The 16,606-nt window shown below is 42.2% G+C and overlaps 1 protein-coding gene across 3 annotated transcripts in view; it reads left to right on the top strand.

Annotated features, from left to right (window-relative positions):
- The window catches only part of DIXDC1 (DIX domain containing 1), a 66,238-nt gene that overhangs the window by 9,983 nt on the left and 39,649 nt on the right, over positions 1-16,606 (top strand). For 2 of the 3 annotated variants that reach the window (XM_072611111.1, XM_072611110.1), the window contains exon 1: positions 1,416-1,682. The exons of the other annotated variant lie outside the window; for it this stretch is intronic. In XM_072611111.1, coding sequence (XP_072467212.1) covers positions 1,623-1,682 — 60 coding nt within the window. In that variant the 5' untranslated portion in view covers positions 1,416-1,622. Of the gene's footprint in view, positions 1-1,415; positions 1,683-16,606 lie in introns of those variants that run through there. 3 annotated transcript variants of the gene reach the window in all.

Below are 16,606 nucleotides of genomic sequence, written 5' to 3'. Positions count from 1 at the left end.
TTTCTTTGGGGGCAGAATGATCAATATACACGAGCAATCAATCAAGCATTTATTAAGAATCTGCTATGGTCCAGGCAGGGCAGCTAGGTGGTTCAGTGGATAAAGTCCTGGGCCTGGAGTCAGGAAAACTCATCTTCCTGATTTCAAATACTTACTAGCTGTGTGACCCTGGGCAAGTCACTATATCCTGTTTGCCTCAGTTTCCACTCCATTATCTCTGCCAAGCAAACCTCAAATGTGGTCACAGATATTTGGACAAGATAACTGCAATGTTCCAGGCACTGTGACTAAGGCTAGGTTTTTAGGGAAGGAAGTGGAAGGGGAAAGGAAGAAGTATTTACCTGTTACCTATTATGTGCTAGGCATGGTGCTAAGCACGTTTTACAAATATTATTCTCATAACAACCCTGAGAGGTAGGTGCTATTATTATTCTTATTTTACAACTGAGGAAACTGAGGCAGAAAATGGTTAAGTAACTTGTCCAGGGTTTCACAGATAATAAAGTACCTGAGGTCAGCTTTGAATTTCCTGACTTTGAGCCCAGTGCTCTCTCCAATGTGCCAATTAGCTGCTTTAGTGGTTGGTGAAACAATTCCATTTTGTATTTGAGGAAATTTTTTTACTTCCATAGGCCTTAAATGCTTTACCTGAGTCCCTACCAAGAGCTCCATTTTTCTGTGTTTAAAATATAAACCCTTATTTTTGATACCTGAATCTTCTTGAGTATGGCTCTTTGCTCCAGAGGAAGCAGTGTGATACAGCGGGTACGGCACTGGACCAAGGCCAAAATCCTGACCCTGCACCATGGTACTCAAAGACTTCAGATAAGTTACTTTACCTCTTTATGCCTCAGTTTCCTCACCTGTAAAATGAGGGAGTTGGACTTGATACTCTTTCCTATGGACCTAGGAGTGCTAAGGCAAAGATCCCATTTAATTTTTTCAAAACTCCCGAGATGTCAGGGTCCCAGTATCACCAGTAACTAATGTCCTCAATTTCCATTCGTGTTCTTTCTCTTCTTTTCTTTCCTGCCAATATCACTTTATTTTTCTTAAACCTTATTCTCCTCTATCTTTTTGTTCCTGCCTTACTCTCTTTGTGCCTGAGCCTTACAGTCTCCGGTCCCAACTGGAAAAAAAGGTCACTGTGTTTAGTGTGGAAAAAAAATTAAAAAAAGACCTGTGATTCACTTCTTTCCACACCCCACCTCCTGAGGTTCTGGTGGCCTTGACGTTGTGTGTGTGTGTGTGTGTGTGTGTGTGTGTGTGTGTGTGTGTGTGTGTGTGTGCGTGTGTGTGGCTTGTGGTGCGGCACTGCCCTCCCGGCTCTCCTTGTGCTGTGGCTGCTCTGGCCCCTCCATCCTGAAGTTGTTTCTATAGGAACAGCTCACCCGCTTCTCCACCAGAGGCCCCCCAAATGAGCATGCCCAGTGCAAGGCTTCACTTTGGCTCCTGTCTCTGTCTCTAGTAAGTGGCATGTCTGGGACTCCAGAGAGATCCCTATGAACTGAGCGGAGACTCTTTGTGTTCAGAGGAGGGAGGAAAAGGAGGAGGAGGAAGAGGAAAAGGAGGAGGAGGCCTGGTCTTGGGGACTAAGTCCTGGAAAAAGCAAGGCGGGAACAATGCTGGCCTGCCTGACCAGGGGGAATTTCCTGGATGTCCTGCAGGAGGGCTTCACTGAGGTAACTGCCCTCTTCCCACACTTCTGGCCTTTCCTTTCCTACCTATGCACTCAGCTCTGTCTCCCTCATCCTCCATCCTCTGTCTAGCCAGCATCATAGCCTGTACTCCCCGGTGGGGATGGGCCAGTGGAGAAGTGATACAAAAGAGAGAGAGCTACCCAAAGTATCTCCTGGTTTCTTTTCTCATCACTTGCCAGTTCTCAGAAGGGCAACGTTTTAAGAAGTTACCTCTCCAAAGAGGTAGCCTTCCACTTTGTAAGGGATTCTCTCCAAATACATACTTAGGGGTGCCTCTGTATGTTTGTGAGGAATCTATAAATCTCAGGGTCAGTCAGGCTGGGCAGAGGACACGGTAATGACTTGGGGGATGGGGAGGGGGAGGCAGGCTCAAGGACAGTATTTTAAGGTATTAGAATTTCAGCTAGAGTAAAAAGAATGAAAAAGAGCAGCTGAAAATTGTAAGAGCTCCCCGTGAGGTATTCCGGCTGTATTTGTTTGTACCTTCAGATCTGGAGATTTCTTCCCAGCCTGGAAAATATGGTTTTCAAAGGAGAGCTCTAAGGAAGTTGTAAGCCTGGGTGCGGAGCACTTTGCAAACTTGAAACATTTATATGTCAATGATTAGCATTTCATTCTCATTTTTAAGTGTGAATGAATTTTAAAAATATAAGAATGAATCTATAGAAAATGAACCTACATTCCAATACCGTTGTTCAATTATAAAAATGTTATTTTATTCACTCAGTGTTTTCAGTTCATTAAATGTAAAACAATAATGATAGTGGGATAGGCACCTAACCACAGACTGTTTTTCCATCAAAAATATGAGAAAAACAAGATAACAGTACTAATAATAAGATGATGGTGACGATGCTATTTCTACTAGAATGAATCAGGGTCCCTTTTAGCCCCTGATTAGCAATTCTAGAACCAGCGACTGTGGGGTAGGAAATAGGAGTACAGGCTTTAGGGGGCATTTTCCTATCCTGGAGGACTTGGAATCTATTTTCCTTTGGTATTTGGAAGTTCTGACTTACCATTTTCCTCTTTTCCATGCCATTATTTCTGAGTGTGAGCTCTCTCATCTTTCCCATTCAGTGGGGCCCCCACAGGGATACCCAGGATTCCCTTGACACAGCTGCATAACAGGCCTCCTTCCTTAATTCCTGTTTCCAATTATGAATCTCTGCAGCCTGACCTTCTTCAAAAGTTTCCCCAGCCAAGGCCCCTTCCTGTCCTTCTTGTCTTGTTCGGGACTCAGAGGAAAGAAAGCCTCCCTTAAAGCCTCCCCTAATCTACAAAACTTTCTGGGTCCCTGGTATTGGTGCTTCATGCCAGGGAAACAAGCGGGTGAGTGAAGAATGGGGCCTGGTCCAGAGCCCCTCTAATCCAAACCTAACATCTTTGATTCTATCCATTAGCCCTGCCAAAAGAACTCTTTTTGGATAAGTTATAGCATGAGATTTTTAAACACAGAAGGGATAGAAAGCTACCAGTTTTAAATAACTGCAGTGTTCCTTGGCATCTCCTTTTCTCATTCTCACTTCTGAGATACTTCCCTCCCCCTTGAACCCATAGCCTGAGACTCAGAATTCTGATGTGCCTACTAATTCTAATGTACAATAACTCTCTCAATCAATACCCCTAGCTAGCTGCCATATTGTTTATCCAGGGGAAATAAGTGAGCATGCAGTCAGTCCTAATGTATACCTTATGCTTACCTCACTGTTAACTTATCTATGGAACCACACACAGAGAAACACTGTATGTTCAAGTGTAGGATCAAATGAGATAATGTATGTAAAATTCTTTGCAAACCTTAAAGAGCTATAGAAATGTCAGCAATTATTATTTTTATTGTCATATCATTCTTCCAGAGGCTCCCTGAAAGTCTCTTGGGAACAATTGTAGTGGCAGACAAGGTGACAGAGATGAGATATATATATATGTATATATGTATATCTATCTATCTATCTATCTATTTCATCTTGTTCCTATATGGGTCTGATTTCTTCTTCTACTTCTCTATATTTTAATAGCTTTTCTTTCCATATCGCTTGGAGATGAGGGATATTTGGTATGGTGATATCTTTGAAAAATGTTGTTCTTCAATTTTTATGGATCATTTCTCTGTATCGAGGCAATAGTAGGCATGAGTTATTATTGTTAATCATCTAAATTTCATATTTTTCAATTACTATTAATTTTATTCCCAGACCTTCCATCAAGAGGGCCAGGGATTCACATAGACTTGGCCATCTGTCTAGTGCCTTTGTGGTGTTATCAATAGCCTCATTCCCCCAGTTAATACACAGGCAAAGAGAAAGACAAAGGAATCTATTTTTTGTTAGATGGTGGAGTTCTTATAGATATAGTAGAAACACAGCTATGTATTTTCATTCCTGCTACAGTGTTCCTACTTCTGTCTTGACCCATGACTATCCTCCCTACTTTGTCAGATCCCAAGCAAATTTATCTGCCCTGACAAGTTCACAACCTCTATTTGACAATGTTATAGTCCTCTCTTTAACCCATTCATTCACTGGAGTGGAAACATGACTGAAATCTCATTCCATGTAACCATACTAAAAGGACATAACTGAGTTCCTAGGGTCAAGACCACACTTCAGCATCTCTGAGACACTAAAATTTAAAAGATTATCAAAACTTGCTCGTCTTCTCAGTTGGTGAGGGAGGGGCTGGAGAGAGGGAGAGAATTTGGAACTTCAAAATTAACAACAATAAAAAAACATTAAAAAAATAATGTGAGAGATGATCACAAGTCTTTGAACACCCAAATCCAGGAGTTATCATTTAACTCTGTCAATATTCTCCAGGCACATTAGAAAAAAAACACATGTAAGTTAATCCTGTCTATCTAGGTTCTTTTAAGGTCAGTTCCACTTAGAAAGAACAACAAAGGCTTTTGGTTTTTGAGTTAACAACTTTCCTATGGTCTTTTGGCTCTGGAAATGAAGCCCCAGAGTTTTCTAATATATACTCAGGATGTGTCCTTTGGGCCAGTACCCTGACTTATACTTTTCTCCATTTAATACATACACAATCAACTCCTGAGGATGACCCAGGCACATCTAAAGCTGTCCTCCACCACCTACTTGCATTAAAGTTAGACTGTGCTCTCAGTCTTCGTGACAGGAAATTGTCACCCAAAACAGGGCTATAGGGTCCTAATTATATAGGTGGAAGGGAAAGCTGCTGCTGCTGCTGCTACTTCCAAAAGAAGCCTGCCCTTAGAGGCAAAGTTCTCCTCCACCCAGCTGCTGTACTGGCACAGACCACCCAGCCACTTCCCATTGAAAACTGAGATTCTGCCACTTTTCCTGCACTGGAGAACAGAACTATGGCGCCAGTTCCAGTAGACTGATGACCTAGAGATTCTGATTATCCTTGTCAATCCTGCCTTTTATTTTTTTTCTTCACTGATACAGATAATTTGCTTTGTAGACTATCCACATATTTTGGTGGGGAGCTGCCAAACCTTTAAGGTCTAAATGATTTGATCATTTTCTTAACTACCATGCTCCTGACCAGGCCAGGATTTCCCCCATTTGACTTCTGTTGCAAAACTGACTTTTTTGCGTTTTCTGTCACATAATTATTTGTGTGTCTCTATTAATATGGTCTTTGGTTCATTTGTTAACATGGATTTCCACAAATGATATTCTCAACGGTGAGCTTTCTTAGAAAGGCTCTTGACATACGTGCTGCAAGACAGACGTAAGACTGCAGCTTAGTTTTGTAGACAACAATCCTCTACCAACCCACCCCCTGATGTGGTATACAGGATATACCTGTCAGTAGGTTTAAGGCAATGTTCACCTCTTGAACACTTGCTAAAGAAAACAAACGTCTCAAAACAATAAATCAGAGGGCAAGGTATGCGTGTGGGAGAGAGATGGTGGTTTAGAGCTCTTGCTTACAGGTAAGAGTACTCCTGAATGGACCCATATCTAGCCAGAGGGAGCAGAGAATTTTCTCATTGACTAATAAAATTGCTAATGTAAAGCAGTTCTCTATTGGCTGAGCTTCATCCTCCTTACATATGGGCTGGCAGAATTTCTTTAGCAGGTTTTCCCCAAGGAGGAGAGCAATATGGATCTTTTACTAAGTCCCAGCTGTCTCTGTGGCCTCCAAATCAAAGTGGGAAGTTGTGTCTGGTCTCAGCCCCATACAGGGGAAATAAAATGAGTGTGGGTAGGGGCTTGGAGGCAGCAGCTGCTGGAGTAAGCATCTTTCCTAAGTGCTAAGTGCCCTGTGTTTATTCCCAGGTAGAAAGGCTCTAAGTTTGGCCAGCAAGAGAGTCCTGATATTTTGACAAAGAATGTGTCCTCTTACTGCCTTGCTGTAGAAATGAAAAAGTCTGATGAGCCTCTGGTGTTCCTACGCACTGCTCTCCCTAACTTTCTTGCTTCTTACGAAACTGACAGCCCCTCTCTCCACCCAGGCCCATTGGCTCCATTCCCACAGGGGTTGGTGCCAGGAAAACAGATGCTCCCTGGCAGGAAGCTTCCGAACAGCTTTATTTCATTCTCTGTAAGTAGTGGGGCTGGCCAGGCACGTACAGCAGTGATAGGAATCTCTTGTTTCCCAAGTACCGCTCAGCAGGGCAGTATACATGCTGGTAATGCTTCACGTATTGTGACTGGCAGTCCTGGCCATTGTGTCCCAGACTAGACAGAAGTGTTTTGCAAAGGATATTGGAGAAGATTCCCAGGACCAGTTAGAATAGTAGAGGATAAAGCAGGGGTCTAAATAGAATATAATGATTCAAACTGACACTCAGCTAGAAAATCTCTCTCTTGGAATCTTGCCAGCATTTCCATCTCTCTCGTATACCATGATAGTGACAGTGGATATAATCTGAACTAGTACAAAAGGCTCTCTCATGTCCATGTTAAGTGATCAATCAACAATCATTTATTAAGCACTTTTACATACATACATGATGTTAGGTGCTAAGCATTCAAAGACAATAACATCAATGTCCCTGCTCCCAAGAAGCTTACACTTGATCAAAGGAGACAATATGTACACATATAGATGCATTCAGAATGAATACAAAATACATACGTGGTAGTTTAGGGAGAAAGGGAGCCAGCAGTCGGGAGGATCAGGAAAGGCATCATGTAGAAGGAAGTGTTTGAGCAGAGTCCTGAGGAAAGTAAAGAATTCTAAGAGGTAGAAGTGAGGAAGGAATGCATTCCAGGCCACTTTGGTTAGGCTGCAGTGTACAGGAAGAGGAATCACATATAATGAGGCCAGACAGGAAAATTGGGACCAGGTTGGAGAAGGCCTTAAAGCCAAAGAGAGGAGTTGGTATAACCACTGAAATTTTGGTGATTCTTCTGACTCACATGTTAGTAGAGAGCTTGCCATCAGCAGAATTTCAAAAACACCTATATTTAGAGTTGCTTCACTTTTGTGTGGTGATGGTTAAGGCATCCCTTTATGAACACTGTCATAAGACTATTATTAACAACAAATCACTTATAGTACTTTTTGGTTTACAGAACATTTTGCTCACAACTCCTTCAGGTAGTATAAATGATCACTCCCATTTTACAGAGGAGGATACTGAGGTGTAGAGAGAAATAACTTGACAAGGTAGCAGAACCAGTAGTGCTAGTGCTGGAACGTGAGTTCTTTGATGCTCTCCTCACTACATCATATGTCTTGTGGGTACCACCGACACTTCAAACTCAATATATGAAAAAGGGAGCCTGTTTCTTATTTTTTCCCCTAAAGCTTCTCTTGTACCTGACTTTGTTCCTTCTGTCTGTGGTGCTATCATTCACCCTCAATCAATCACTCATTTTGCATTTATTAATCAGCTACTATGTGCCAGGGACAGAGCACAAAGACAAAACGGAAATAGTCCTTGCCCTGGAGCTTATATTAGGGGAGACAACCTATATGTAAATGAGTTTATACAAAATCAGTAGTGTGATCTGTAACCTGGAGGAGAGACCCTGGCAACTAAAGGAATCAGAAAGGGACTCATATAGGAAGGAAACTAAGGATTCTAAGAGGCAGCACTGAGGAGGGAGCACATTCCACCTGGGTGAAGGTGTGGAGTCTGGAGATGGAGTATGAGGAACACAAGAAGGCTAATTTTGTTTAGACCAAGGAGTGAGAAGTGAGTGATGTATAATAATCCTGGAAAGGTAGGCTGGAGCCAGGTTTTAAGGGCTTTAAATGCCAAATAGAGGATATTGTATTTTGTCCTAGAGGTAACAAGGAGCCACTGGAATTTCTTGAGCAGGGTATCAACATGGTCAGACTTTTGTTTTAGGAATTTTACTTTGGCAACTGTGTTAAGTACAGACAAGGGAAAAACTTAAGGGAGGAAGACCAATGAGAAGGCTTTGACAGTTGTCTAGGTATGAGGTGATGAGGACCTTCAGTAGAATTCAAATGAGTGGAGAGAAGGGGAAGGCTTCAAGAGAGGTTGTGGAAGTGGAATAGACAAGATTTAGGACCTGAGTAGATAGGAGGTGTGTGAATTGGGAATGATGCTGAGGTTGTAACTGGAAGGATACCCTCAACAGAAATAAGGAAATAAGAAAGTAAGTTTTGGGGAAAAGATAATGGGTTCTGTTTTTGAGCTTCAGATGCAGGGGTGAGGTGGTGGTATTTGGGAGGACATACAGTTTGCGGCATCCAACATGCAGCTGGTGATGAGGAACTGGAGCTCAGAAGAGACACTAGCACTGGATATATAGCTCCGGAAGTTATCTACGGGATGATCATTAAACCCATGGGAACTGATGAGGAAGCTAAGTAAGAGAAAGTAATTCACTGGGCACTCCTTCTCTTCTGCTCTCAAATCAAAACCCCATTCATATCATCCCCCACCTTCTCTTTTACTCCAATTTCTCCCAATCTCTTAGCTCCTTCCCTATGGCTTACAAACACCGAGAGCCAATAGCTTTTTGTAGGCATTTGTCTATGAAAGGGAGGAGAAATAAAGGTTGAGAAGATAGTTATAGTTTAATGAAGGTTTGGGGTTTTTTAAGGTTTGTATGTAAGCAACAGGGAAGGAGCTAGGAGATTAGGAGCAACTGAAGATTAGAGAAAGAGGGAATGACTGTGAGAGTAATCTGCTGTAGAAGACAGGAGAGGAGGATCAGTGATATAAGTAGAGGGGTTGTCCTTACCAAGAAAAAGCATCAGCTTTTCATCAGAAATTGGAGGAAAGGAGAAGATGGGGGATGATGCAAATGGGGTTTTGATATGAGAGTAAGAGAGGTCATGGTGAGTTGCCTCTATTTTCTCAGTCAGATATGAAGCAAGATCATCTGATGAAAGAGTAGACAGAGGGGATAGTATGAGAAGCTTGAAGAGAGAAGAGATTTGGAACAGCTGCTGTGAGAAGTGAGATGGGGCATCAATTAGGAAGGAGTAAAAGGACTGCCTTGTGGTGAGATGAAATAACATAGTTTTGTAGTATTACCAGTTGGTGTTGTTGTGTGACTTCCTTCAGCATTCAGCACTGTTAGGGACTGGATGCAGGACACAGAGAATAGTGTAATGTTGAATTGCTTAACTATAGGGTCAAAATTAGAAGGGGAGGAAAGTGAAACCAGAGCAGGGGTGATAGACTTGGAGAAAACTCAGGAATGGAAGGATTGGGGAGTCAAGGTGAAGATGAAGAATAGGTTTAAGAGAATGAGGCAAAGGGAGAGAAAGAATGATAAGAGGTTATGGTTGGATAAAAGAATTTCAGAAATCTTGAAAATGGAATTCGAATGCTTTTGGATGAGTGTGAGATCAAGGGTGTGGCTGTCCCTGTGTGTGGCCATGGTAAAATAAAAGCATAAATCATGGGGCTTGAGATTGAGGAACTATAAAGTTTAGCTGTTTGAAGGAACCTCATCATCAACTTGAGGGGACACTGAAGTAACCTAGAAAGAGGACAGGTATTAGGGTGGCAAGGAAGACTCCTTGAGAAAGAGGGGTAATGAGTAGATCAATGCCACAGGATGTAGATTGGTGGTTATAGTTGGATAGTGTCCATCTGAAAGGAGGAGAGATTCCTAAGTTGTAGTGGCAGAGGGAGGGCCTAGAAGTGGCAGTGGAGAGCAAGAAGCTTACCTGTTCTTCATCTAGGACCATATAGCTCTGGAAGTTATCTACGGGATGATCATTAAACCCATGGGAACTGATGAGAAAGCTAAGTAAGAGAAAGTAATTCACTGGGCACTCCTTCTCTTCTGCTCTCAAATCAAAACCCCATTTTGAGAAGATGTAGCCAGCACTAGAAAGGATGACCAAGGATGTCTTTTGTGGGGAGCCATGTTTGTGAATTCCAGAAAATGGAAAAATTGTGAGAAGTGTGTTCATGAGAGAATGGGAATTCCAGAGGGCAGAGTGGGAGACATAGACACAGATGGATTGGGATGTGGGCCATGGGTAGAGGGTGGATGGGAAGGAGAGACCTAGAAGTGGGGATGACTTTTGCTTATGCAGCTGTGGGGGAAGGGGAAGAGCTGGGGAGTGGTCTGTACCACAGGGATTGCAAGCATTAGAGGTAGGAGGTTGTTAGCCATAGGAAATGGAATACCTTTTGCTGAGGTTACCACTGTTAAGTCCAGTGAATAGTGGAGGATGTATCACTTCTCTTTTAAGAGTTAGGGAACAAGGGAGATAGCACTCAGTAGTAGTAACTATTTCTATACATAAAGGAAAACAAGGGAATAAGCATTTATATAGCACCTACTATGCATCAGGTTCTATGCTAAGCACTTTATATAAATTAGCAAGTGAGATTCACAGAAATCTCATTTGATCCTCCCAGTAACCTTGAGAAGTAGGTGTTCTTATCCCCATTTTACAGTGGAGGGAACTCAGACAAACATGGTTCCACAGTTGGTAAGTGTCTGAGGCTACATTTGAACTCAGGACTTCCTAAATCCAGGCCAGGTCTCTATCTGCCTCTGTGCTAGCAGCTGCCTCAGATGAAGCATCTGCATCTTGGTCCTTGGCTGGGTCCTTGACTACCTGTTGAAGCTGTGGTTCTGGGAGTGAGAGACCTAGTGCTTGGTGTAGGAATCTGAGGTCTGAGATGGACATCAGGCAGCCAGTGGTGCCTTGCTACCGGGTGTGTCAGGCAGAGGATGGGGTAAGATGCTTTCCTCTTGTTGGAGAGCTTGATAGCACCTTTGATTCTTTTTCTCTCTCCCCTTTCATATGTAATTAGTTACTGACCCAATATTCCTGCCTCAGTCTCTCATGTACATCTGTCCTTATTCCCCTTGCCAGCACCATGGGATCCCATTACCCTCTGGCTGGACTGTCATGATAGCCCCCATCAAATTCTTCCTGCCTTCACTTCTTCCCCTCCTATCTACACTCATACCTCCATCAGAATAATCATTCTTTTAGAAATAGAGGTCTCTGGCCAAAAAAGACTCCTAGGATCACAGATTTTAGAGTTGAAAGAGTATTAGAGGCTATCACCTCTAATCCCTTCATTTAATAAATAAAGAAATTTAGGAAATTTAAATTAAGCTAAATTTAAATTTAAGAAATTTAGAGGTTTAAGATTAAGCGATTTGCCCCAAGTGACTAAGCTGGTATATGGTGAAGGCAGGATTTGAACCCAGTCTTTCCTGACCCTGACACATCTTCCTACTACATTATTTAGCTGTCAGATTCCCTGTTGATTACTGAGTCAAGTTCAGATTCTTCTCTCTGCTATTCAAAGCCTTCTCACAACCTGATACTTTTATAACTCTTTCTAGCTTTATTTCCTGCTATTCTTTTGTGTTTTCCTTCCTGTCAGACTAGACTATTTTGTCTTTCAAACATGCCACGTGCCCTATTGCCTTTTATGTTTTGTGCAGGCTTTCCCCTAGGCCTGTAAAACTTTCCCTACCCCACTTTCTCAGCTGAAATGCTAAAGGAAACCTTCTCTGGTCACCATTAACATTTCCTCTCACACTTTACAAACACTTCCTATTACTGTCTCAGGCAGGTGTTAAACTGGGTGGAGAGCTGGGCTTGAGGTCAAGAAAAGCCTAGTTCAAATTTGGCCTCAGATGCTTACTAGCTGTGAGATCCTGGGTAAATCATTTAACTTCTGTTTAACCTCAGTTTCCTCATCTGTAAAATGGGGCTAATAATAGCACTTATCTCCCACGGTTGTTGTGAGGATCAAACAGATACCTGTAAAGCATATGGCACAGTGCCTGGCATATAATTAAATGCTGTATAAATGTTAGCTCTCATCAATGTTGTTATTATTAATCCAGTGCTCTGCCTCCCAGCCATTTGCCAAGTCCTGTTGGTTCTGCATGCACAGCAGAACCTTTCTCCAATCCCCTCTCACAAGTCACATGGGCATCACCCTCTTACCTGAACTGTTTATTATGCTAACCTCCTCGTTAGTCCCAAGCCTGTCACCTCTCCAATCTGTCCTACACACAACTTCCAAAAAAACTTTCCTCAAAACCCAAGTCTGATCAGGTCATTCTCCTAGTCAACAAATCCCAGCGGCTGTCTCTTGCCTCTGCTCTTCTGTAGAATGTTTAAAGCCTGGCCCTGCCCACCTTAGAGACACCATTCATCTCTCCCCTTCCATGGTGGAGTGCGCTGCACTGCGTTGCATCGCCTCCTCATTCTTCCTCTCTTGCCATCCCTGGCTTCTTCCAGGAATCTTCCCAACAGTATTATTACCTATTCCAGGAAACCTTTCCCAGAGTCCCCTCTGCAAGTGACCTCTTATTCATTTTGCATATACTGTGTGTACTCACACACGCACACACACACACATGCACACACACACACATGCACACACAAATCTAAACACATACATGCACACACATACACACATACAGATGCACACATACACATAGATGCACACAGTACACATACACATACACATGCATACACACGCACATGTACACACACACACAAATACAAACACATATACAAATACAAACACATACACATACACACGTGCACATGCACACATACACACATGCATACACACACTCACACACGTTTTCTTCCCTCTAGAATGCAAGCACCACAAAGGCAGGGACTGTTTCCTGTTTGTCTTAGTATTCCCAGTGCCTGGCACACAATAGGTGCTTAATAAATGCTTGTTAATTGACGAAGCCAGAGATCCTACTGCTGAGTGCACATCCTTAAGCAATCAAATACAGAAAGTAAGGTCCAATATATACCTCAAAGTATTTAAAGTAGCACTCTTTGCAGTAATATTTGGGGAATGGCTAAACAAAATGTGATATGTAAATATGGAACATAATAGTGATACAAGGAATGATGAGTATGAAAATTCCAGAGAAGCATGGAGAGGCATATGTGAGTTGATGCAGAGTGTACTCCTCAGCAGGTCCAGGAAAACAATAAACACAATGGTGTCACACACATCAAAGAGCACAAAACAAAAACAAATTAAAAAACAACACTGAAAACTGTCCTAACGATTAAGTTTATCCTCAAAGAAAAGATAAGAAATGCTACTCTCTCCCTTCCTCCAGAGGTGAGAGACTATGGCTGTAGAATACTGCATACGCTGTCAGGCTCAGCTGGCATGTTGTTTGGTTTTGCTGCTCTGCTTTTCTTCTTTTCCTCTTTTATTTTTTGTTTCAAGGAATGGCTCAGTAGAGTTGGGAAGAGGGATATATTTAGAAATAAAGGTGATATAAAAATAAAAGCCATGGTGTTGGTATGGGATGCTGAAAAATCACTCAGCAAGTGTCAGAGGCAGGACTTGAACCCAGATTCTCCAAGGTGGAACCCTTCTGTCTATTAAGTGAGGCTGCCTCTACATTTTATTGTATGTATTATCGAGAAGCTACAATTATGTTCATGGCAATCTTTTTTAAAAAGCTTGTGCTACACACTGCAAGGTGATATAATTAAATGTCCAATGGAATGATATTTCTTGTTGACTTTGGATGTGGAATAAAAACCAACTCTACCAACTTATTTTTCTCTCCCAGAAGAAACCCATCCTTCCATTAATCTGCAACTTCTTTCTTTCTTCTAATTTCAATATGCTTCATTTCCCATAGCACTAAGTCTACCCATTGGCTGTGGGATAAGGATCTCATATTTAGAATACCAGGAGTTAAGCTAATGTTTATAGACAGTCTAGAAAACTGCATGGCTTTTTGGCATCCTCTGTCCCTTTTTGATCCCTCTGCCAGCACCCCTGCAGAAGTAGAAGGGGCTGAAAAGGCCTGAAGGCGATTTGGCATTTTTCTCTATTTCATGATTGGTACGCCAAGTACTGAGATAAAGCATGGCACAGTTAGGTAACAAATATGGCACAGTTTGTACAAGTGAATAAAGAACCGCCCCCTGGTGAATGACCTAAGGTACATGCATGACCTTGCAAACATCTGGGAGGGAGGGGCCTACCCTGTTTGCTCCTCAGGTTCCCAGACCTGACAGACCCTCTAGGTCCACATGACTATCTCCACCAGTGGTCACGAGACACCTCTTTATGGAGCAGTGGGAGCATTGTGGGAAACTTCTCTCACTGTAGCTTGAGAACCATCTTCTTTTTATTCCAGTAAAGCACTCTCTTTCTTATGTACTTAGATTCAAAGAGCTCTCTTGCCCCAGATCTGAACCATGCCATTTGGTGCAGTAGTTTGCAGAATCTGGCCTCGTACAATAGTCACATTCTTCCTGAAATTGGCTCCAGAGAAGCTCTTAGATGATGAGTTTTAAGCATCAACTAGCCTTTTTGCCTCTTCCTCTCCCTCTATATTTTCTTTGAAAGAATAATCAAAATCTGTCTCCTACCAAGCCTCCTCAACTTCCCTGGACCTTAGCCCTGAAAGCTTCAGTTAATATTATACAAAGGACCTTGCTTCTTCCTCCTAGTCACTTAGCCTCAAACCCTTGGTGATAGCTTCAACTCCTCACTTGCACTATTCCCACATACGCAACGTAGTATTCAATCTTGTCATTTCTATCTTTACAACATCCTTGTACACCATCCTGTTTCTCTACCCACACAGTCACTGCTCTAGTACAGGCCCTCCTTACCTCTTGCCTGAATGACTATAATGGTTTCCTTGTCCCAAGTCTCTCCCCACTTCAATTCATTCTCTACTCTGCTGTCAAAGTGTTTTCCTCAAGTGCAGATCTGACCAGGTTACCTCTCTACTCAGTAAACTCCTATTATCTCCTCAATCAAATACTCTCTGTCAAACGTTTGAAACCCTGCATGATCTGGCCCATTTCTTCCATTTGACTTCCGTACATGTATTGTACAATCTAGCTGCAGTGGCATACGTATTGTTCCATGCACTCCACCATCTCCATGCCTTTGCACTGGCTGGCCCCAGTGCCTGAAATGTTCTTCCTCTTCTCCTCTGTATCTTAGTTTCTCTAGTTACCTTCAAGACAGTTTAAATCCCACCTTCTGCAGGAGGCCTTTCCTGGCCCAGCGTCTACACTCAGATTGCCCTCCATCTATTCTGTATATCATAATATATGTGGTGATTTACTTGGCTTTCCCCATTAGGATGTGAACTACTTTGAGTGGTTTTCTGCTGTTGTTCATATGCCCAATTCTTTACTTATCACAGTATCTGACAAATAGTAAGCAATTATTAAGTGTTTATTGCACTGGCTGATTTAGACCAGATGTCTTACTGGCTGTCCATTTCCACCTTTCCAATTAGATGGAAGTGTTTTCATTACTAGAAAGGCATTACCGTTGTCAACTTAACCCTAACTGGTGGGACGTAGTGGGTGTGGGGTGGGAAATCAAATAGCTTTTGAGCAGGGAACAGAGGCTGTGAGTATTCACTTAACCTTGCTGGATCATCCTTCTAGTTAGGCTTAAAAAGAAGGGAAATATATGATTTATGTCTAAGAACAGGCAAGGCAGAACTAAACATATTCGGCAACTCTGAGGACATTCTGTTAAGTCTGAGATACGGCCAATTCAAGCTACTCTGTGGCATTCAAAATAGATGACACTATTGGAAGCTACACTAGTTAATGATGTTGTGCTAAGAGTAATAGAATCTATGATACTGCTATTAGGAAGCTCTGTCTGATCATGGATCAGAGACTTTGGGGACATGGGTAGAAACATTCTTTGGTCTGATATAAAAATTGATACTATGCCTCCCCACCCCCTCAATTTATCGATGTAATTGTTCAAGATATACTCAAGGCTTGATTAGATGAACTATGATAATTAATAACAGCTCCTGTTTACATAGTACTTCATAACTAAGTACTTTCTTCATAATCACCCTATGAGGCAAGATAATCAAATGTTAATATCCTCATTTGACAGATCTGGAAATTGAGGTTCAAAGTTAAGTTACTTCTCTAGGACCACTAAGCTAGAATATCAGCGCTAAAGACTTGAGCTCTGCCCTCTTCACTTCAGGACTAGAACTTGACCTACACCAACCAGGCCAATGCTCCAAGGAAAGAGAGTGTGCCAAATTCTTGATCCCTATACCTTTCCCTACCTGAACCTTCTAATTTTGAATAAACCCAGTTCAGAAGAATTGGGTTGGGTTTTAATTCTGATTCTTCTATTTAGCATACTTATAACCTCAGACAAAGACATTGCTCTAGGTCTCAGTTTCCATATTTGTCAATTGACAGGGTTAAACTACATGATCTCTTGACATTAAAACCTGTTTCCTTTGGTTGTATCTTCCCTAGAATGCTTCTAAGTGGGACAGCTAGGTGGTGCAGTGGATAGAGCACCAGTGCAGGAGTCAGGAGGACCTGAGTTCAAATCTCACCTCAGACACTTGATACTCATTACCTGTGTGACCTTGGGCAAGTCACTTAACTCCAATTGCCTCATCCTGGGTCATCTCCAGTCATCCTGATGAATATCTGGTCACTGGATTCAGGATGGCTCTGGAGGAGAAGTGATGCTGGTG

This window comes from Notamacropus eugenii, chromosome 5 (genome assembly GCF_028372415.1).
Source record: "Notamacropus eugenii isolate mMacEug1 chromosome 5, mMacEug1.pri_v2, whole genome shotgun sequence".
In the NCBI taxonomy this organism is placed as follows: Eukaryota; Metazoa; Chordata; class Mammalia; order Diprotodontia; family Macropodidae; genus Notamacropus; species Notamacropus eugenii.
This window is presented reverse-complemented; position numbering and strand designations above follow the sequence as displayed.